The following is a 21,562-nucleotide window of genomic DNA, read 5'->3' as shown; positions in this document are numbered from 1 at the left end:
ATATACAACTGAAGAAACCTTAACTGAAAATGGGGCTGTATTCATACCACTTTCTTCTAGTGCAGCTATTCATGTATAATTGAGTCCTGGCCCTGGACTTAGGCTTTCTAATTTTTTGTTATTGAGATACAATTCATTTCCCACAAAACTCATCATTTTAAAGTGTACAATTTAGTGGTTTTTAGTATATTCACAAGGTTGTGCAACCACCACCACTATCTAATTCTAGAACATTTTCATCATCCCCCCCAAAAAAGCCACATACCCATTAGCAGTCACTTCCATTCCCCTCTCCCACCAGCTCCTGGCAACCGCTAATCTAGTTTCTGTCTCTATGGATTTGCCTGAGAATCCATAGAATTTTTTTTGTATAATTCAAAGATTGGTATCTTTTTTTGTTTTGTAAAGGAAAATAAGGTTGTGTTTTTTGTTTGAAACAAAATATAAGCAAACCCCCTCCCTGCCCAGCCTCTGTCCTGCCCCCATGGGGTGCTGGGACCCCTGGTCCTGGGTGTCAGAGGCCAGGCTGTCCTGGCCTGAGAGGAGAGGAGCCGAGCACTCTCTGTGTGGGAGCTTCCTCAGAGCCAGAGAGGAAGGGCATTTGGGAAGGGAGTTTGGCTTTGTTAGGCAAAAAATAAAATAAAAAAACTCAACATAGATGCCCATTACACAAATGGGGGCTAAGAGGCACCACCTCTGAGGTGGAACCATCTCTGGCAGTTGGACCTTCATACACAAGTTGCACATTCATATGTTATGGACATTCATATAAATGGAATCATACAACATATGACCTTTGTGTCTGGCTTCTTTTATTTATAATAACGTTTACAAGGTTCATCCATGTCGTAGCATATATCAGCACTTCATTCCTTTTTATGGCAGAGAAATATTCCATTGTATGGATACCACACTTTGTTTATCTGTTCATCAGTTGATGTGGATTGTTTCTACTTTTGGCTATTTTGAATAATGCTGCAATGCTATAAACATTCGTATACAAGTTTTTGTATGAACACTGGATATAGATCTTGGAGTGGAATTCTTCTGGATATATACATAAGAGTGGAATTTTGGGGTCATATGGTAATTTTATATTTAACTTTTTGAGAAATTGCCTAATCGTTTTTTTCTACAGCAGCTACAACATTTTACATTGCCACCCACAACGTATGAAGGCTTCACTTTCTCCACATCCTCACCAACACTTGTTATTTTCCTTTTTTATTTATCACCATCCTAGTGGGTATGAAGTAATAGCTCATTGTGGTTTTGATTTGCGTTTCCCTAATGACTAATGATGTTGAGCATCTTTTCATGTACTTATTGGCCATTTGAATATTTTCTTTGGAGAAATGTCTCTTTAAATCCTTTGTCCATTATTTAATTGGGCTCATACTTTTTAAAACCATAAAGTAATAATATGGTTGATATAATATTTAGCAAAACAGTCACTCTATTCCCTAGTTCCAGTTCAGTCTCATGTAGCAATTAGGCCCAACTAGGACAGTTTCATGAAGATTAAATTTGTTAGTTACTGCCTCAGTTAGGGTTCTCAAGAGAAGCAGAATCAGTAGGAGATCTATATCTCTATCTGTCTATCTATCGAGAGACTTATGTTAAGGAATTGGCTTATGCAATTGTGGGGGCTGGCAAGTGGCAAGTTTGAAAACCATAGGACAGGCTAGCAGGCTGGAAACTCAGGCAGATTTCTATGTTGCAGTCTTGAGAATTCCTTTTCTCCAGGAAACCTCAGATTTTGTTTTTAAAGCCTTCAACTGATTGGATGAGTCCACCCACATTGATGGTAATCTCTTAAAGTCAACTGACTGTGACTGTTAATGCCATCTCTGAAATGCAGCAACATCTAGACTAGTGTTTGAGCAAACAGCTGGGCACCGGAGCCTAGCCAAGTTGACACACAAAATTAACCATCACGGTTACCTTATATGATCATATTCACTTATTTTCAGAAAAATGGGACTAACGATGGAAACTATGTCTTTCTAACTGGAGAAGACAATTACCTTAACTTTTCAAAGATTGTGGAATGGAATGGAAAAACGTAAGTCCAATGATTTATCAGTGTAATTATTTTTTAAATTTTCATTTAAAGTGAATGTCCACTTATATATTATTTCAAAAAAATTTTAGCACTGTCATTTTTTGGATGAAAAATCTATAAATATGTAAAATATATTTATAATTATTATTTTATAAATCAGGATGAGGGTAATGCACTTTACAAATTAAATATTAATGGTTTGTACATTTATCATGGTGAGGCGAGAATTACGAGTCAGTGAGAGTTTCCCTCCTCTGCTTAGTGATTGAGTGATGTGTAGCTGCAGCACAAATACTTTTCAAACCACTACATACATGTTTTTTGGGGGAAGGAAGAAGTTCTCTTTTTAATTTAATTTAGTGGTTGTGGATTGTTCATGTATTTTTCTTTAAAGGTGAAATACATTTGAGTTCAGTATTACAACATTTCAAAATTTCTTTTAATATTTATAACTTATAAACAAACTACTTCCAAAAAGGGGCTGAGGCAGCTTGCAATAAAGCTATATATGAAACAAGATATTTTTTTTAAGTCAGAGAAATTAGAAACCTTTGAGAGGAAAGGAGGCTAATTATTCAGGGACTGAGGTAAGAGGAGTTCTGTTCTTGAACGTTAAATTTACTTCTAAGCTTCCCAGAAATACAGGCGAAAAAACTGGTGTGGAATATAGGGGAACTCTATACTATCTTCGCAACTTTTCTGTAAATCTCAAACTATTTTTAAATAAAAAGTTTATTTAAATTTTAAAAAGCACATATTTCTGTGTACATAAACATATTTGCATGCATGTGCTTGCACGCATGGATGCACGCGCGCACACGCATACACACACCAATATATAAGATTCCTGAAAGAATATGTAAGCAACTGGCAACAGTGTTGCCTCTGGAGGAGGGTGCTGTGCTGGAAGGGAAATTTACTTGTAAACAGAATATAGCTGGTTTTTGTTTTAAAACCAATCTGTTATTTTCTTTCCAGTCTTTTAATAGGAGAGTTTAATCCTTTTATATACATATTATAATTACTAGTACATTTATGGTATAATGATATTTAATATATTTGGAATTTTTTTTTCTAGTTTATGTCTATTCTATCCTTAGGTTTTTATGATTCATATTTAATAATATTTTCCCGACGGAACCTAAGGCTATTTATTGTCTCTCTTCTCCTTCCAAACAGGACAATAACTTTACCCATTGCTTAACACACACGCATCTTCCGTGTTATTCTTGTCTACAACTTGTTTCACCTTCTTAGGAAGCCAAATATAAGTAAAAAGTTCGTTATTTTTATAGTAAATATTTAAGTGTACAGACATATTTTATTAATTTTTTGTCCCCTTTTCACATCTTCTCTCAAGTTTAGTTTTCTTCTTGTTGAAGATTATCCATTCGTACAATGTTCTTAACCAGAGGCAGTTTTGCGCCCCCAGGGAACATTGGCGATGTCTGTACACATTTTTGTGTGTGTGTGTGAGGAATATTAGCCCTGAGCTAACATCCATCCTAATCCTCCTCTTTTTGCTGAGGAAGACTGGCTCTGAGCTAACATCCATTGCCAATCCTCCTCCTTTTTTTCCCCAAAGCCCCAGTAGATAGTTGTATGTCATAGTTACACATCCTTCTAGTTGCTGTATGTGGGACACCACCTCAGCATGGCCGGACAACCAGTGTGTTGGTGTGCGCCCAGGATCCGAACCTGGGCCGCCAGTAGCGGAGTGCGCGTACCCACCCAACCGCTAAGCCACGGGGCCGGCCCTGGACACGCTTTTGTTTGTCACAACTGGGGGATGCAGCTGGCATCTACTGGTTAGAGACCTGGGATGCTGCTAAACATCCTATTGTGCACAGGACGGTCCCCCACAAAGAATGATCAGGCTCAAAATGTCAAGAGGTTGAGAAACCCCGCATTTGTGGTTCTTTAAGGATCTGTGGGTGGTAACTTTCTTAGACTTTGCATATTTTAAAATGTCTGTATTTCACTCTCAGTTTTGAATAGTTTTAGTTGGGTGTAGAATTCTAGATCGACAGTTCAAAATTATGAGGCTATTACTCCTTTGACCTTTGATATCTGTCTTTTTTCCTTGGCCTTTTGCAGTTTCCCTACAGCATGTCCAGATTTGAGTTTATTTTTATTTATCCTGTTTGGCCCTTGTGGCATGCTTTCAATCCAACGCCTTGTATCTTTCTTAAATTTTAGAGAACTTTCAGCAATTATCTCTTAACTTATTGCTTCTCTGTTATTTGCTCTATTCTCACCGCTCCCCCCCCCAAAAAAAAACTATTAAACATTTATTGGAGCCTCTCAATCTATACTCTGTAACTTAATTTTTTAATTTAAAATTTTTCTGAGCATATATTTGAATAAATTCTTAGAACTATCTTCCAGTTAACCAATTCTCTCTCCAGTTATGTACTGTCTAGAGTTTTATATATATTGAGTTTTTCTTTCAGAAACTATTTTTATTCTTCAGGTTCAATTTTTCCTGTTTTGGATCTCACTACTCTTGTTTCATTTTTTCTTTTTTAGTAATTTACCATTCATTTCTGAGGATGTTATTCTTTCTTTTATCTCTTTGAGGATACTAAACAACATATTTAAAGTATTAGCCAAATTGTTCAATTATTTGAATTCCTTCTAAAGTGAATTCATCTTCTCCTTGTTGATTTTGTTGCCTCTTAGCATAAATTTCTTTCATTTTTTTAAAAAAAAGATTGATTTGCAGAATTATTTTAGTTGGGAAGTCAGTCTGTTATCAATGCGTGTGTGTGTGTGTGTCTGTCTATCCGTCCTCTTCCCTCTCCCTGTGTGGCACTTTTGCAGTTGGCTCCATGTAGCCCACTCCAGAGCGCCCCCGTCCGGAACCAGTGTATGCGATGGGGCTCCTACCCCCAGCTCTGTAGGCTGATCACAGGTCCAGCCAGAGTCAGCAGCAGCTGGAGTCAGCTTCTGGTTGTGAGGTGTGTCTGGGGCTTCCTGCGTCCCCGGCGCTCAGCTTTGTACCTGTTGAACTCCACCTGGCAGGTGGAAGGTGCTGTCTTTGACCTCTCTTGATGAGCGGGGAATCCCTGCCCCCTAGACCCTGATTTCAATCCCTTGGTGACCTCTTTGAATCCTTATTACCCTCAGGACTAAACTTCTGGTTCTTTCTCCTTGCTTCCAGATCTGCAGCCCTGTGGGCCAGTAGCTTTAGCCCCACTCACCCGTTTGCATTTATCATCTTTTTATTGTCTAGAGAGATGTTTGTGTTTGGGTATAGTGTGGACCTTCTAAATTTCTCTTTTTGTGTTTCATCAGCCACTGCTCTGTGTTTGTACTTGGAAGAGGCCCTCAATTCATGAACTTAGAGGGCCATCTTGAGCAGAGGTTAGGGGTATTGCTATTTATTATCTACTACTATTTATTACTTATCCTTTCCTTTCTTTTGAATTTTGTGCCATTATTCAAAAAATTAATTTTAAAAAAACCGCTATCTCCACTGTGCTTTTAGCAAGTATGAAGTTGATTCAATATTAAGCTTTCTTGTGGCCCAAGAGAAGTCCTCCATTAATTTTGGAACAGAGAGCTGTTCCAAGGGGAGACAGCATTAATGCCCTGTCATGAATATTAAAGAGCTGAGCATATGTGTCCAGAGCTCATCTGTCAGTGGGCTGCCCCTGTACAAGGCTGTTGTTAATGCTAAATTGGATCACTGCTTTAAGTAAGTAGATGTTTCTCAACCTCTGTGTAGGATACTCTTTTTTGGAGGAAGGAAAGAGGGATTTTTGGCTATCACCTCTATCAAAATTGATTTGGGGATCAGGGGTCTACTTTTCCCCCCTCTTGATTCAAACCTAACCAATATCACTCTTGTGTCTGCGTATGAATAAGATTCTGTGGGTAGCCAGCTCTCAGTTAAGTCTTAAAAAGTCCTGACCATTTGAAAAAACCTAAAATCAAATTTGATCATCTTGACTCTTTCTTGTGCTTGTCAATTACAGGTCACTTGACTGGTGGACAACAGACAAATGCAATATGATTAATGGAACTGATGGAGATTCTTTTCACCCGTTAATAACTAGAGACGAAGTCCTTTATGTCTTCCCATCCGATTTTTGCAGGTAAGAACTTTAAAAGAGTTCTCTGACTGCAAGACCACCAGAAGTGTGAAGACTATGTGTTGCTGCATTTATTAGGTGTGGATATTTATGCTTAATCAGTGATAAATGCTGATGGCGTATTGAGAAACAATGTAGTGTGGTGGTTCACAGCACGGACCACAGAGCCTGACTGCATTGGTCTGAATATTGGCTCTACCACTCACAGCTGTGTGACCTTGGGAAAGTTATTTAACCACTCTGTGCCTCACTTTCCTCATTTGTAAAATAAGGATAGAAATAGTTATCTACCTTGGGAGTTGTTACGAGGACAAATGAGTTACTATTAGTAAAATACTTAGCCCAGGGCCTGTCACACAGTAAATAATATTAAGTGTTGGCTCTCAGTTCTTATGATATGCTCTGTGGAGCATGAAATTTGACCTGTCTTTTTCCAGTCAACAGGTAATCCCCACATAGAAGATAAGTCAATCATACTGCTGTCCATCTTTCAGAGTTTATGGGTATTTTCTTAGCTATAACCTTCCCGTTGATCATATTTACTCTCACTTGCCCTGTGATCTCTTCCTCTTTCCTGCTGCTCCTTCTTTACAAAGGAGCGTGATTGAGTCTGCTCTATGGGAAGAAGGCGTCCTCTCTCCACCCTGATTCCCATCTCGCATCATCCACTCCTCTGTCTCCCGCCATTCCTCCTCAAACTGCTTGAATGAGCGGCTGACTCATGCAGCAGCCATTTCCTCTCCACTCGCCCTGCAAGGCTTTCTATGCAACTTCTCAAAGTCAGACGTGACCTAGTCGCATTTGACACTGTTGATTCAGTATTCTCAAGAACTGCTGGTCTTCTGGTGTTTCATATCTCACGTAATTGCACCACATACCCAGTAAGCCCTGTCAGAAACATTCGTGGCTGTAAATTTCACTTCTCTCTTGCACGTAATCAGTAAGCAAGTGCCATCGATTCTTGCTCGGAAGTAGCTCTTGCATTCATCCCCACCTCTCCACCCCCGCCATCTGTGCCAGTCTAGACCCTTTCCATCTGCACACAGAATATCACAGTCACCTTCCAGCTGGCTGCTCTCTTCCATAAATATTTGTGGAAGGATTGAAGGAAGAGAAAGTACATTTGACTGCAATGAACGGAACAAGGGAACCTAGAAGGGCAGTAGGAGGTTTTAAAAAAGATTTGGCACAGAGGAAACACATTCTTATCTGGTACAACCACTTTGAAGAGCCGTTTGGCAATGCTTAGTAAGCCAACGATGTGCAAAGCCCATAATTCTGCACTTTTCTCCTGGTAGTCTGGGCCTGAAGAACTCTGTATATAAATGCAAGGAGACATGTATTGCAGTGCTCATTGCAACATTGTTTGTAGTAATGAAAAACTGGAAGCAATCTAAGTGCTTATAAAAAAGAGACTATAAATAAATTATGGTATATTCATATGATGGAATATCATATGGGATTTAAAATATAAGAACCAGAGCTATGTACATTCATGTAATACATCTTAAAAATATAGTGCTGAATGAGGAAGAAAATTACAGAAAGAATATAGTATACTGTTTTTATAACATTTAAAAATAGCAAACACTGCCATATATTGTTTATGAATGTGCACATCTGTAACAGTATAAAGACCTGAATGGAAATGATGAACCCCATGCTCAGGAGAGTGGTTACCCCTGGGCACCCAGAGAAGGACTAGAATCAGGAGTGTTATACAGAGAGCTTCAGTTGTATCCATAATATATTTTCTATTTATCTGAATGGTATTTGTTATAAAAGGTATTTATTATAATATTATCTCTATTTTTCTGTTTGTCTAAAATATTTCATTAAAAAAAAATGCTGTAGAGGTGGGATGTGCAGTGAAAGGCAACGCCCGTTGTTTCTTACAACCCTGTAAGAGATGTGTCCCACTTCTGGTTCAGAGATGAAAAAGTGGGGGCCCAAAGGCAATTCCCCTCGGCCTTCACATGCAGGGCTGAGGGATGAATTAAGACAACGTTATGTGAAAGGGCTTTGTCGGTTACTCAGGGGCCGTGCAAATACCAGGGTGGTTCGTGTTATACGGGACCCCTGTTTGAAACTCCCTAATGACTGAAGGCAGAATTATTCCAACTTCGTTGAAATAAACGACTGGGGCAAAATATGGAAACTACTTTTATTTGGGGGAAATGGGTATCAAAGTATATAGTCTAATCAAGTATCTGTCTAACTTGGCACTTTTCCAGGCCCTAAGAATCCTCCAGGCCAAGCCCGTCACCGCCTCTTCTGCTCTTGCTTTGCCTCTCCTTCCCCTGTGCTTCCCTTTCTTTGCTGCTGCTTCGTCCACACTGGCATGTCCATGCTGGTCTAGATGGTTCTTTTATTTCTCTCAATGTGAGCCTCCATTCTAAAGGTCATCTTCTTAATTTTCTACCACACATTATATTTTTTTTCTTTGGCCTTTTTTGGATATTATCATAGTTGCTGCATCTTAAACATCATCTTTCGTTCCAATTCATCTTCTACTTTATGACACATTGAGTGGGTTGAGCTCCTTGCAAGCTTTCTTTCTCATCTTCATTTTCCACTGACTGTGTAAGCTTTCCGCCACGTTGTACCTGAGAACGGGTGCTAACTTACTGATTTGGGGCAGATTGCACTGACTGGAACCCACCTTGACTTTTTCTTTTTCCTTCCTAACAGGTCAGTGTATATAACTTTCAGTGACTTTGAGAGTGTCCGGGGACTGCCTGCCCTTCGGTATAAGGTGCCTGCAGAAATATTAGCCAATACCTCAGACAACGCCGGCTTCTGCATACCTAAAGGGAACTGCCTGGGCTCAGGAGTCTTGAATGTCAGCATCTGCAAGAATGGTAAGAACTCAGAGGGGGCCTGCGGTTGAGTGTGCAGAGGCCAGGATTGGTGTTCTTCCGCAAAGAATGTCGTCAGCCCAATAGAAAGAGTGATTCTGACCTTTTAAGAATAATGTTTTGTAAGATGGCTATAGAATGGCAAAAAATGATTGGCTTTTCTGTAATGCCTTTTCTCGCTAGAATGCCATGTTGTGTTTTCTCTGGGCAGTAGTGTAGACGTCTTAACAGTAATAATAGTTCATGTTTATTGAGCATTTACACCAGTCACTGGTCAGCGAGGCGTTTTTCTCAGTGGTTTCCATATTTATATGTAGTTATTATGTGTAAAGTGTTAACTGATTTCATGTTCAAAGCAATGCTAAAAGAGAAAGAGAACTCGGTAATAAGGAAGTACCTATCTTGGTAAAGATTCTCAGTGATTTCCAAGCAGAGTTAGTTTTACACCCTGACTGCAATTCCCAGTGTTTCTTAATGTCTGAGACACTCTGCTCCTTTCTAGGAACGAGGCAGAATTATTGATAGTACAGCTGACAGTGCATTTTCTTCATCTTGAGGACTAGTTTTAACAATTATGTGTTGCATAATTATTCACAGTAGTCTTGCTAGATAGACATCCAATGACCTCTTTTTTTTGTGAGGAAGATTGGCCCTGATGTTAGCTCATCTATTTTGTATATGGGATGCTGCCACAGCATGGCTTGATGAGTGGTGTGTAGGTCCGCGCCTGGGATCCGAACCCGCGAACCCTAGGCTGCCAAAGCGGAGCGTGTGAACTTAACCACTACACCACCGGGCCAGCCCAGTGGCTTCTTTTTATAATTGTGGAAACTAGGGCGCAGAGAAGGAACTGATTTTTATCAGATCCTTATCCCTGCTGGGACTTAGGGTCTTCCCCTATTCGTACCATGATTCCTCCTAGGCTCCGATTCCTCTTTGAAGTTTCTCTTGAGAAACTTGGTAACTTCTTTCTCCTGAATGAAGTTGTCCTTTTCTCCTGAATCAAGTAATGTGCTAACTTTTGCCCCCTTGTCTAATTAGCTTGAAAATCTCCTTTTGGGATAAGGCTGAAGGTCAGTGGTATACCTCCCTATCTTTGTCTGATGGGGCAGTGGCTCCCAAACCTGGTCTTGCATCAGAATTATCTGGAGAATCATTAAAAATATCTGTTCCAGGGCCACATACTATGGCCCCAAAATCTGTTTGTGTTTTTGTTTTGTTTTTTTTGCAGGGGAAGATTTGCCCTACGCTAACATCTGTGCCAATCTTCCTCCTTTTTTCTTCCTCTCCAAAGCCCCAATAGATAGTATGGTATAGTTGTAAGTTCTTCTATGTGAGCTGCTGCCACAGCATGGCTACTGACAGACGAGTGGTGTGGTTCCGCGACTGGGAAACGAACCTGGGCCACTGAAGCAGAACGTGCTGAACTTTAACTGCTAGGCCATCAGGGCTGCCTCTCAAAATCTATATTTTTAACATGAGCTCCAGGTGATTCTCATGAAGATGGTGCCTACGTATTTGGGCACCCCTGTGCCAGGGAACACAGCACCCGTTACCTAAAGATAAGACCAAAGGTGAATGGAAACAGCTTCCTGCTTCTGACCTCTGCTGCTGTCTTCCTGGGTGAATGGTCCTGAAACAGTGCCCTGCACGCGCAGCCTGTGTGCTTCTGGCTCAAGGCACAAATGTAGACATATTTTTCTTGCTGTTTTATTAACATTCTGCTTCCTCAAGAAGTTGATGTCAGAATCAGTAGAAAGATTCTACTTTGCACCAGTCAAACCTCTTGCTACAAATCTTTTCCTCTTGCCTCTTATGTATTCCTAAGTGTGGATGGAAACGTTAAACTCTCCAGGATTATCCTCAAGTGTTCTGAATTCCCCAGGGGCACATTTTGGATAGTGAGGTGAGGGAGTATTCTGGAGTGAGGCAGATCTGAGTTTGAGTCCTGTTCTATTTGTTAGCAAATTGGCCAACCTGATGAAGGAGGGTTTTGGACATCAGTTTTCTCATTTGTAAGATGGGCTGTTTATTACTTCCTTGGAAGGTTGTGTGAAGGTTAGAGATAGTATATGTGAAATACTCAGGACAGTGTCTGGCCCTTATTAAGTCCTCAACAGATCTGTAAAAATACATTTTAAAGGTCACTGTAGGTCACGAAGAAGGAAATTATGTCTTGTGAAACCCGTTAGCAATAAAAAGCAAAACTCTGTATATGTGACAAATGATGTGTATCTTGAGCCGTGGACTGGTGGATATGTCAGCAGATTTAAATTGCTTGCCAAATAGATGTTAGCTCAGAGCCAGTCTTCCTCAGCAAAAAGAGGAGGATTAGCATGGATGTTAGCTCAAGGCTGATCTTCCTCACAAAAAAAATAAATAAATAAATAAAAATAAAAATAAATTGCTTGCCAATAAGCTAATTTCTCCAAAAATATTTTTCCCTGGCAGCAAGTATTGGATCCCTCTCTCCTCTTCAATAGCAAAATCTAGAATAGATTTCCTTTAATAACTTGCTTCCCTATTTGTTTCTTAAAATGAGTAGGAAAGAAAAAACCAGAGTCTTCCTGTGGGCAGCCCTTGATCTAATCAGAGGCTGGGCACATGGCATGACCAGGCAGAGTCTTAAAAAATTCTGCATCAACATATGCAGAAGGACAAAGCCTGTCTTAGGTAAAATAAAAACAGAAGGACAGAAAAGCAAGGGGAAAGAAGCCCGTTTACTGGTAGAGAATTGTAGTTGAAGCAAGTGCTTTGCAATGAGACACCCCTCATTCTGTCAGGATTCCGCCTTCATTGCCTGCTAGCTGCATGTCCCTGGGTACATTTTGTAACTTCTCTGAACCTCACTTTCCTCAAATGCAAAATGAAGATAATGGTTCTAACTTCATAGGGCTGCTTGGAACGTTAATTAAAATAATGTGTATAAAGCATTTATATTTTATACATTCAGTAAATATTTGCTGAAGAATAAATAATTTAGCCAGGACTTCAGTATATTGTGGAATAAAATGATGTGAAAGTAAATGAGATCTCAGAAAATGAAGTATAAGGCCCAAACTAGGAGGTGTAGAATGGAATTTTGGCCTGCCCCTCTCCGCCACCCAAGTTTACTTATGCATAGCTTTTTCCCCCTCTTAGCAAACAGGTTTGCGGTCATGAACTTTATATTCATCTTAGACTTTTAAGATCCACACCACCATTTCTGTTTTGCTTAAAACGCAGGTGCACCTATTATTATGTCTTTCCCACACTTCTACCAAGCAGATGAGAAGTTTGTTTCTGCCATAGAAGGCATGCATCCAAATAAGGAATATCATGAGACGTTTGTGGACATCAATCCTGTGAGTACACATGTCCTCCTGGTAAAAGAGCGTGTGTTTTATTCTGTCTGTCTATACAGTGTTCACCAGTTTAGTCCTGAGCACTCTTAAGAAATATACCATCTTCCTTTCATATACATTCAAGTGGAGGAAACCCAGCTCAGTGGAATGTGGTGCATGGTCTCATAGCCCTTTAGTTAGAAGGCCAAATTCTGTGGCCAAATATGCAGAAATATCGCAAATCTGCTTTAACAAAAAAGCAACAGTGGAAGTTCCATCATTGGAAACAACTGAGATTGGACCCATGTAACCTGGTCAATCTTCTGTCGCCAGAAGAAGATCGGACCTGAACACATACATGTTTCTCCCATCGGGGCACAGATCAGCAAGGTGGAAGACATTCCTCTGCTTACTCACTGCCAGGCATATTTTGCTTGAAATTTAAATATATATATTAGCTTCAGTCACTTTTGGCAAACCTCTTTCTACTGGTACTTTTGAGAGTTTCTTATATTATGTAAAAGGCATCAGACGTACATATACTTTAATCCTGTATTCATAGAGTAGAAAACTAAAACCCTGTTAACACGATGTGAATATCATTTCACAGTGTGAGAGCTTCTCACTATAGGAACTGAACTAAAGGTCAGATATCTTCATTCTTGGCCTTTTGAATACATGGCACGATAAAAGAAAAGCAAAAACATCCTTTTAGTGCAGCAGTTTATGGGGACTTCATTTTTAGCCACATTCGTTGCATTTGTATCTGAGAAATTGGTGGTCTTATCTTTTTATGAATGAGATCTGGTGTGGTTTTCTCCCTTTTCTCTCTTAGCCATCAGTCAGTTCCTTTTCATCAGTCAGACTGTTAGCAGGTGCTTGTCCCCAGGGGCTGGGCGCAGCCCCATAACCTTAGTGCAGAGTGCAGAGGTGGAGCCGTCAGGGGACGGTGACCGCTGCAGCTGTCCCTTGTGGCCCTGTCAGGTGGGCCCCGACTGTACTTGGGCACCATGCTCTGCCTGTGACCACAGTCCTCATTGCTCTCCGGACATCCACCAGAGGGTATCTGCTGGGTCTCCCTCCTCCCAGGGTCCTCTAGGGCTTTGTTATTCAAAGTGGCAGCATTCTGGGGGCTTGTTAGAAATGCCCAATCTCAGGCCCCACCCTGGACCTACTGAGTCAGGATCTCCATTTTAACAGGGTCCCCAGGAATTCACACGCATATTAAAGTTTGAGAAACATTGCTCCACCAGGCACCTGCTGCAACACAATGCACAGTTCTCCTGGGTCAGTTTGCCCTTGTCCCACTCTGTCAGACATGGCGGTGGCCACTCTGTTTATCAGAACCACACGGAAATAGTGCTCTATTGAAAAAAATTGTGTTTGTGGTTTTAGTAAATCCTAATGTTGTCTTTCCACTTCTCTGATTTGCAGTTGACTGGAGTTATCCTAAGAGCAGCCAAGAGGTTCCAAATCAACGTTTATGTCAGAAAATTAGACGACTTTATGTAAGTTTTGCTTCTTTCTACAGAGGCGGAGGGTAGTTGTGCTACATTGACTTTCTGGTACGGTTGATATCGGGAGGAATACAGCCTGCTTCTAAGTTTGCTCACCCTGCCCTTCAGGGATGAGGCAAGATCAGCATTTTCATAGGCTGCCTTGGTCTTGGAATTTACTTATTTTATTTAACCAAACATTTATAGATGCTTTCCATGGATCAGGCATTGTTCTAAGTAGTTTACATCCATTAACTCATTTATTCCTCACAATAACCCTGTATTATCCCCATTTTGCAGATGAGGAAACCCAGGCACAGAGAGGTTAAATAACTTGCTAGGACTCACACAGCTAATAAGGCTACAGAGTCTGCTCTTACCCACTGCACTAAGCAGTTCCCTCGCTGTGACTCTGTTGCCTCCCTTCCTTTCTTTCCCGCTGCTCCCACCCGGGGCCAGCCACAGGCTCTCACGTGGACAGTTAAAATAGTCTGAGTCTAGCCTTCCCTCCCCACTCTCCATCTAAAAACCACTACTTAATTAGGATTCCTAAGTAGAATCTCCCGCTCAGACTTTTCAATGGGAATTCTTTGGATATGAGAAACTGCTTGTGATTTAATGTTGAATGAAAAAACAGGATGTAAAACTATACATGGTATCATTGTATCTATATCTATCTGTCTATCTATTCTTTCTTTCTGTCTATAGTTTATCTAACTGTCGACACAAGTAACCAGTAATCAATCTATAGATTAAAAATGGGGTGAGTTTATCGTGTGAGCCAGCTGGAGGATGATAGCCCAGAAGCATTCTCTCCACCAGGGAAGAAAGCACTGTGGAGAAGCGAGGTCTACAGCATGGCTTTATACCTTTTTATTTTCTTTTACTACAGTCACAAGATGTTTTGCTATGTGCACAGCAGGTCAATCTGACCCTAGTTTCTGGGAAGGAATTCTGATTTTTAAAGAAATGCTGGGGGCCGGCCTGTGGCTTAGCGGTTAAGTGCACGCGCTCCACTACTAGCAGCTGGGGGTTTGGATCCAGGGCGCGCACCGACACACCGCTTGTCCAGCCATGCTGAGGCAGCATCCCACATACAGCAGCTAGAAGGATGTGCAACTATGACATACAACTATCTACTGGGGCTTTGGGGAGAAATAGGGGAAAAGAAGGAGGAGGATTGGCAATCAATGTTAGCTCAGGGCTGGTCTTCCTCAGCAAAAAGAGGAGGATTGGCATGGATATTAGCTTAGGGCTGATCGTCCTCACAAAAAAAAAAAAAAAAGAAATGCTGATATGGGGGAGGCATTCATCCCTGTCTTTAAAGGCAGCGTTCTTTGCTTTGGGATACTGTTTAATGTTTAAAGTAGACGTACAATGCATACGTGACAGGCCAGGTCAGGCCATTCTGGAAAAACAAGTTCAGGCTGAATCACTTTTAAACCAAAATGGCTTCCTCATATACATCAATATTTTAACTTTCCTTATTAATTTTATTGCTTCTCACTTATTCCATCATAAGTATCTATCTATCTATCTATCTATCTATCTATAAAACTTGGTTGATTCCCCCATCAGATTTGCCAGATTTAACCCCACATGTCATGGATCTTTCTAGGAAGCACATGTGGTTTGTAAGAATGCATTTTGTCACCTGTGTGTGTATTTTGGAGGCAGTATTTAGTAGTTAAGATCTAGAGCCTTAGAATCAAAATGGAATTACAGTCCTGGCTCCACCACTTATTCATGGTGGTCGTGGGCAAATTACTCTTGAGCCATAACCTCCTCATTTTAAACCTGGGACAGTAATACCTACTGCATGAGGTAGAGAGCTGGTGGGCACAGAGCTGGTACATGGTAAACACTCAATAAGTGGTTGCTCCGGGCTCCTGTGAAGACAAGACTTGGTCGCCTGATTACAAAATATTCTGAAGAATGGCAGCATTGTTCTGCTGGCTGTAGCTTTCCCTCTGATAACTCTTGGGAGAAGAGTAGTCATTTTGATGAATTTGTTCTCAGGATCTTGTGTTTTGATAAAAACACTTTACATAAATGTGCAACACTTGGAATTGCTAGACTGACAAATTGGAATCTAACTTCTGGTTGATATGTGTTTGCAAAGATAACTAAGAAGTCTGCATAAATTCCAGGTAATTTAATGAAATAAGCATGCTGGAATTATCATATAAACTTTTCAGAGCAGTGTGCCATTATCATGAGGATGTCTATAAAATAATCTCATCTTTTGTCTTTGTAGTGAAACGGGAAACATTAGAACCTTGGTTTTCCCAGTGATGTACATCAATGAGGTAAGTCCTGGGACGGAGTCACAGGTGCGTTTTACCTGTGGAAGGTTGGGAAACTTCCATCATGATGTCCGCTGTTATAGCTATGTGTAATTTAAGATGTGAACCAGAGGGAAAGGTGATTTTTAAAAACCTGTTTGTCCTCAGAAAATTTCTGTTTATATGTTTACACGAAGTGGCCTGTGTCTGAGATTTGAAAATGGCAGAAAGAAATTGCCCTTCTCAAGAACATTATTTGGGTGAAACTCCTTTCTGGGAAGCTGATTATGTGAGAAACAAAATGTAAAGGTAAATGAAACCACGTCAGACACAGTTGAAACAGAATAAATAGCCATATAATAAATAGACTCAGATAGATGTCCAGTTCAACATTTCTATGGGTCTCCTCCATCTTTGAATCTCTGGCTGTTTGTGAAATGTGATTGGTGTACCATTCATTAGTTGAGGAGGAGGAAAAGAGAGCAAAATTAAAATGATTTGCAACATTACATGAAAATTTTGTGTAAGGTGGTTAAAGAAATGATTAAATAGCAGGTGATATATGCCCATTGATTTCAGTGATACTTGGTTGCCTTATCCATCATAGTACTGAGTTTTTTTCTACTTTCTGGTAAACAGATATATATTGTGAATTATAGGAAACAGATCCTGTCTTAGTTCAAACAACAGGAGTTTCCCTGAAAAAAATATTTCTTTCACAGTGTACCTACAGAAATTTTATCCCTAAATGTTATGTATAAATTGAAGTTTTGTAAATAAAAGCATATTCTGAAAGCTCAGAAAACACCTGCTCTTTAAGAAACTTGTGATAAATTCTTTTGCAAATTACGTATCACATTTACTGTATGTAGTTACATCTCCTCAATTTCCCTCCCTTTTCCGCCTAGTTCTAAGGCGAAAATTGCAGCCTTTTTCCCTCTCAATAAATTCTCCATTGGCTGGCTTCTGTTGTTAACAGCTGCATTTTTTAAAGTTTTTATTATTTTTCTCTCTTCCTTAAAAATACTTGTTCTTTGTAGAAAATCTAGTAACAAAGATTAGCAAGAAAGGGGAAAATTAAAATTACTTTTCACAAAACCTCAGCCAGGACAACATATTGCTTTTAACTTGCTTTATTTTACTCAATAATGTGTTGTAAAATTTTTTCTGATAACAACTTTGTAAAAAATAATTAAATATTTTACACTTTGTAAAACTAACCTGTGCTCTTTGTAGAACTCTTGGGAAATTAAAAAAAATACTTAATAAGTGAATCACTATATGGATATCAAATCATTATATTGTACACCTAAAACTAATATAATGTTATATGTCAATTATACTTCAATTTAAAAAATTTTTTTAACTGTTTAAAAAGTGAGTGACTGACAGGTCTGTCCCTCAGAGATAGGTGCAGTTGACATCTGCTTATGTTGCCTCTTAGTATTTTTCTGGTTTTGATATTACCTAGTTGGGGCCAAACTGTAGATACAGTTTTATATCTTTTTTTTTCATTTGGCATTATATTGGTAGCCACATTTATAAACTTTTGAAGGGTTTGTGATTACAATTCTAAGACAAGACTTTTATTGTTTCATAGGAAAAATTCAGCCAATATTTACCAATTTATAGGACCTATTTGCAATTGCTCCTGGGTCGTCACTGTTATTGTTTGTGGAGAGGGGCATGAGAGCAGAGCTTTTTGCAAATAAGGAAGGGCCCTGTTCTGCTAGCTTGTCTTCATAGTCGTGGCATATTTGAAGTCCCCTCCATCCCAACTTTTACTTTGCTTTTTGTTAAAGACTAGATTTAGTCCAGGGAACGATGGAGCAAAACCTATGCCTCATAGAAGAACGTGACTTTACTCTAGAAAAATAAGACATTAGACCTGGAAGCAACCGTGGAGACTGCTCTCCCACCTCCTTTCTCCAGAGGCAGAAACTCTGACCCTGATGGGCCTTGGCCAGTTACTGGAAGAACCAGCCCTAGAACCGCATTCTCTGCCTCAGTCCAATGCACGTTGAGCCTCAGTTAAGCCCAAAGTCCCATCTGTTGCTCAGAATTTTTATGGAATTAAGCTTTCCAGATACCTTACCTATGGCAGTTTAAGGTAATAATACCTTTGCCTTGCATACAGAAAGTGTTATTCTAGAACATTTCCTTAGTTGTCAACACCCTCTGGAATTCTGGTTAACCTCAAGACTTCCCTCAACACTTTCTGTTAAGACCTTGGTCCTGATTAGTACAGATCTAACCAAGAGAGAAATTATACTTTTCCACATACCATTGTTGGAATGTTCTATTCATTCATTCATTTACTCTACTGACATTAATTGAGCACCTACTGTGTGTGGGGTGCTTTACCCAGTGTTGAAATAAAAGCCTTGCCGTCGGGGACCTCGCAGTCGTGAGGAGACCAACAGGCAGACAGACAGTTAGAATGCAGAGTGTAAAGACAGTGATGGAGGATTTTAGAGAGTGAGATGCAAGTGCGTAAAGGGGCCTTGAACCAGGCCTGAGGTGGCCAGAGAAAACTTCTGGAATGAAGTTATGCTGAGCTGGATTTTGAAGGATGAGTTGGAGTTGTCTGATACAAAACAAAAGGTGATACTATCTCAATGTTTCTGAATATTTCCCCTCCTTTTTCCAACCTATTTTGAGAGTAAAACATCTTCAGAGGAAAAGGGAAGATGTGTATGAATAAATGCCTCCTCTGCTTGCTCTAATTTATGAATGGATTTTCAGTGTGTCTGGTCTTCTAACAGGACGACATATCCAAATTATGTTTAATGATTTGAGAGAAAGATATAGCAAAAACTTTACACCCCAGATATTTAGGAATCAAGGGAATACTACTTTCTTGCTCCCCCCTAGAGTGTTCTCATTGATCAAGAGACTGCGAATCGGCTGAAGTCGGTGATTAACACTGCTTTGATCATCACCAACATCCCCTACATTGTCATGGCGCTGGGCGTGTTCTTTGGTTTGGTCTTTACCTGGCTTGCATGCAAAGGACAAGGATCTTTGGATGAGGTGAGCAGTGGCTGGAGGACTCCTCCCTTACTAGATAGCGTTGCCTGAGGAATTCAGCTGTGCCTCATTGAAGGGCTGTCAGCTGGATCATTAGGGCGGGTTCTGAGGTTTTATGCTGGGCATGGTGATTCCATGATTACTGCTGGACCAAATGAGAAGCAAGAGAAGCGTGTCAAAGAAGGAGGGGTGATAGAATGGGACTGTCCAGTATTGGGGGCTCTCTTGGTGGGAATGGAATCCCTGGGAGTAAGCTTTACATCTTTGAAAATAACCTGAAAGAAGAAGAAGAATATATAACAGCTAAGCACCTCGGCTTTGGTGTCAGACTGCCTACGTTCAAATCCCAGTTCTGCCACTTTAATAGCTGTGTGACCCTAGAAACTGTGCCTCGGTTTCTTCACCTGTAAGATGGGATAATAATAGAGCTTCCCTTAGGAGTTTTTCATGAGGATTGGATGATGATGTACACATAAAGCACTTAGCCCCATGTTGGCATTTAGTAAGAGCTCAGTAAACATTAGTTATATAATACAACTGCTCTAAGATTAGAGAGCAAGGCAGCCAGAGACCTGCTTGGAAAGAATCCCTGATGTATCAGGTGATACCTACCATTGAGTCATCATTACATAATAAATGATTAGTGCAGGGGAGTAGTTAATTTCCTGGAGGGATGGGAACAACCCCAAATGGATGGGATAAACAGGGTCAGGTTGGCTTCCCTAAGTGACCAGCAGGCCAACCCAGGTGTCTAAATACCTTCAATGAGCCTTTTCTGTAGAAGCCTTCTTAAATTCTCAGAAGTTTCTATTGTGCAAAAAGGCTTTTTTTCCTCCTAGCTGCCTCAACTAAGTGTCTGAGGCAGACGTGAAGTAGGAAATGAAACAGGTGGAAACCATCTGAATAAGATGAGCTCAGAGTTCCCTGCCTTCCATGTTCTTCCATTATGTCTCTTAACCCAGGCCCGTCACGTTAGGTGTGAGGCCACTATTTTGCCATTTCTCTCTGTGGATCTTACTTCCAGTCTGACATTGTGCAGTCACTGAGATTTTCATGAGCACAGAAGGTAGCCCACGTCAATGTTATTACTGCTCCTACAATTAACTATGTTCACATATTCAACAAGCAAGCAATTATTGAGCACCCACCACCTCCGAGACATTGTTCTCTGCTAGGTTTCAAACCAGGAAGGACGCAAATTCAATAGAGTGTGATGAGGGTTATAGTCCGGGTCAAGGGTACTGCTCCTATTCTGGGGGGAGAAGGAGGGTGATCAGAGCAGGCTGCCTCAAGAAGGTTAGGGCGAATGTTAAAGAAAGAGCAAGAAGGAGCAGGCCAAGAGAAGAGAAAGGTGAGGGGGATGACTGCCTTCCTATCAGCATCTCCTTCCACCGCCCTCAGCTTTTCACATCTGGGGAGAAGTTTCTGATGTGACACTAACTTCACTGTCCTCTCTCTTCTGAGTCACAGGGAACTGCAGATGAAAGAGCACCCCTCATACGAACCTAACGTGGCCTGAGCTTGGTGAAGGAACCGCGAGAGCTGGCCTGGCCTGGACCACGACGTGGGGAACTGTCCGCGTCCTCACTGGCTCACTGCCTGTTGTAGAGAAGAGGGCAGAAGACCCAGAGCTGGCAAGTGATGAGAGCATTCCGGCCGGAGGTTAAATTACAACAGGCTGACATGGTTGGCCATTAGGCTTTATAAAATCCTGTGGTCCCTGACCACTTGTTTTGTTTTTCATGTGTCTAGCAAGTATTTAATAAACTCTTGTATAGTAATTTTTGTTGTTGGGTGCTGGTAGCTCCAGAATTTTGTGACCACTTCCATGGTTATAATGTCTCTGCATCACTTGTTAATGCTACTTGGTCTAACCTTATTCAGTATGCCTCATGCACCAAACTTTGTGCTTAAAATATATATATACCATTTTATGTTCTATTCCTCCATTCATTTCATCCTCAACACAGAAGTAAATGAGAGTTCGGAACCCAGGGTAAAACGGTAGCCTCAGTGAGTACATTATTCAAATGCGCCTAATTTCCTAAAAGTTACATATTGCATTTCATGCTAATCTCCAGTTCATAATTCCTCCAGGAAAATAATTCGGTCTTCTGACTACTTTCCTATGGGTAGGAATCAATTGGGGACGGGCTTGGGTGGGGTGAGGTATGCGGTGGGTGGTGCCCATGAGTTGATAGTTGAAAAAACCTGAGGATTTTTTACTTGTGCTTTTGTGAATCAGGAGAATGCATACACGGTGTTGGTGAGGACAAGTACAGATATTTCCTGTAGAGTAGAACTGAATGCTGGTTATGACATTTGTGGGTAGTTTGTTATTTTTTTTAGTGAAAATGATCTTGATGTGGAAAGGTGTTTCTGGGAGAATGTAATCAGTAACTGATTTT

General features: G+C 40.5%; 1 protein-coding gene across 4 annotated transcripts in view; it reads left to right on the top strand.

Moving 5' to 3' along the window:
- The window catches only part of SCARB2 (scavenger receptor class B member 2), a 105,739-nt gene extending 84,651 nt beyond the window's left edge, over positions 1-21,088 (top strand). For 2 of the 4 annotated variants that reach the window (XM_087434442.1, XM_087434441.1), the window contains exons 5-12: positions 1,974-2,065; positions 6,046-6,165; positions 8,854-9,023; positions 12,246-12,364; positions 13,778-13,851; positions 16,097-16,148; positions 18,999-19,157; positions 20,619-21,088. In XM_087434442.1, coding sequence (XP_087290568.1) covers positions 1,974-2,065; positions 6,046-6,165; positions 8,854-9,023; positions 12,246-12,364; positions 13,778-13,851; positions 16,097-16,148; positions 18,999-19,157; positions 20,619-20,663 — 831 coding nt within the window. In that variant the 3' untranslated portion in view covers positions 20,664-21,088. The remainder of the gene's footprint in view (positions 1-1,973; positions 2,066-6,045; positions 6,166-8,853; positions 9,024-12,245; positions 12,365-13,777; positions 13,852-16,096; positions 16,149-18,998; positions 19,158-20,618) is intronic. The other 2 variants (XM_004430852.3, XM_087434443.1) reach the window with 2 other exon arrangements.
- The last annotated feature ends 474 nt before the right edge of the window (positions 21,089-21,562 follow it).

The sequence above is a fragment of the Ceratotherium simum genome, chromosome 8 (genome assembly GCF_057802395.1).
Source record: "Ceratotherium simum simum isolate JZ-2026a chromosome 8, ASM5780239v1, whole genome shotgun sequence".
Lineage (NCBI taxonomy): Eukaryota > Metazoa > Chordata > Mammalia > Perissodactyla > Rhinocerotidae > Ceratotherium > Ceratotherium simum.
This window is presented reverse-complemented; position numbering and strand designations above follow the sequence as displayed.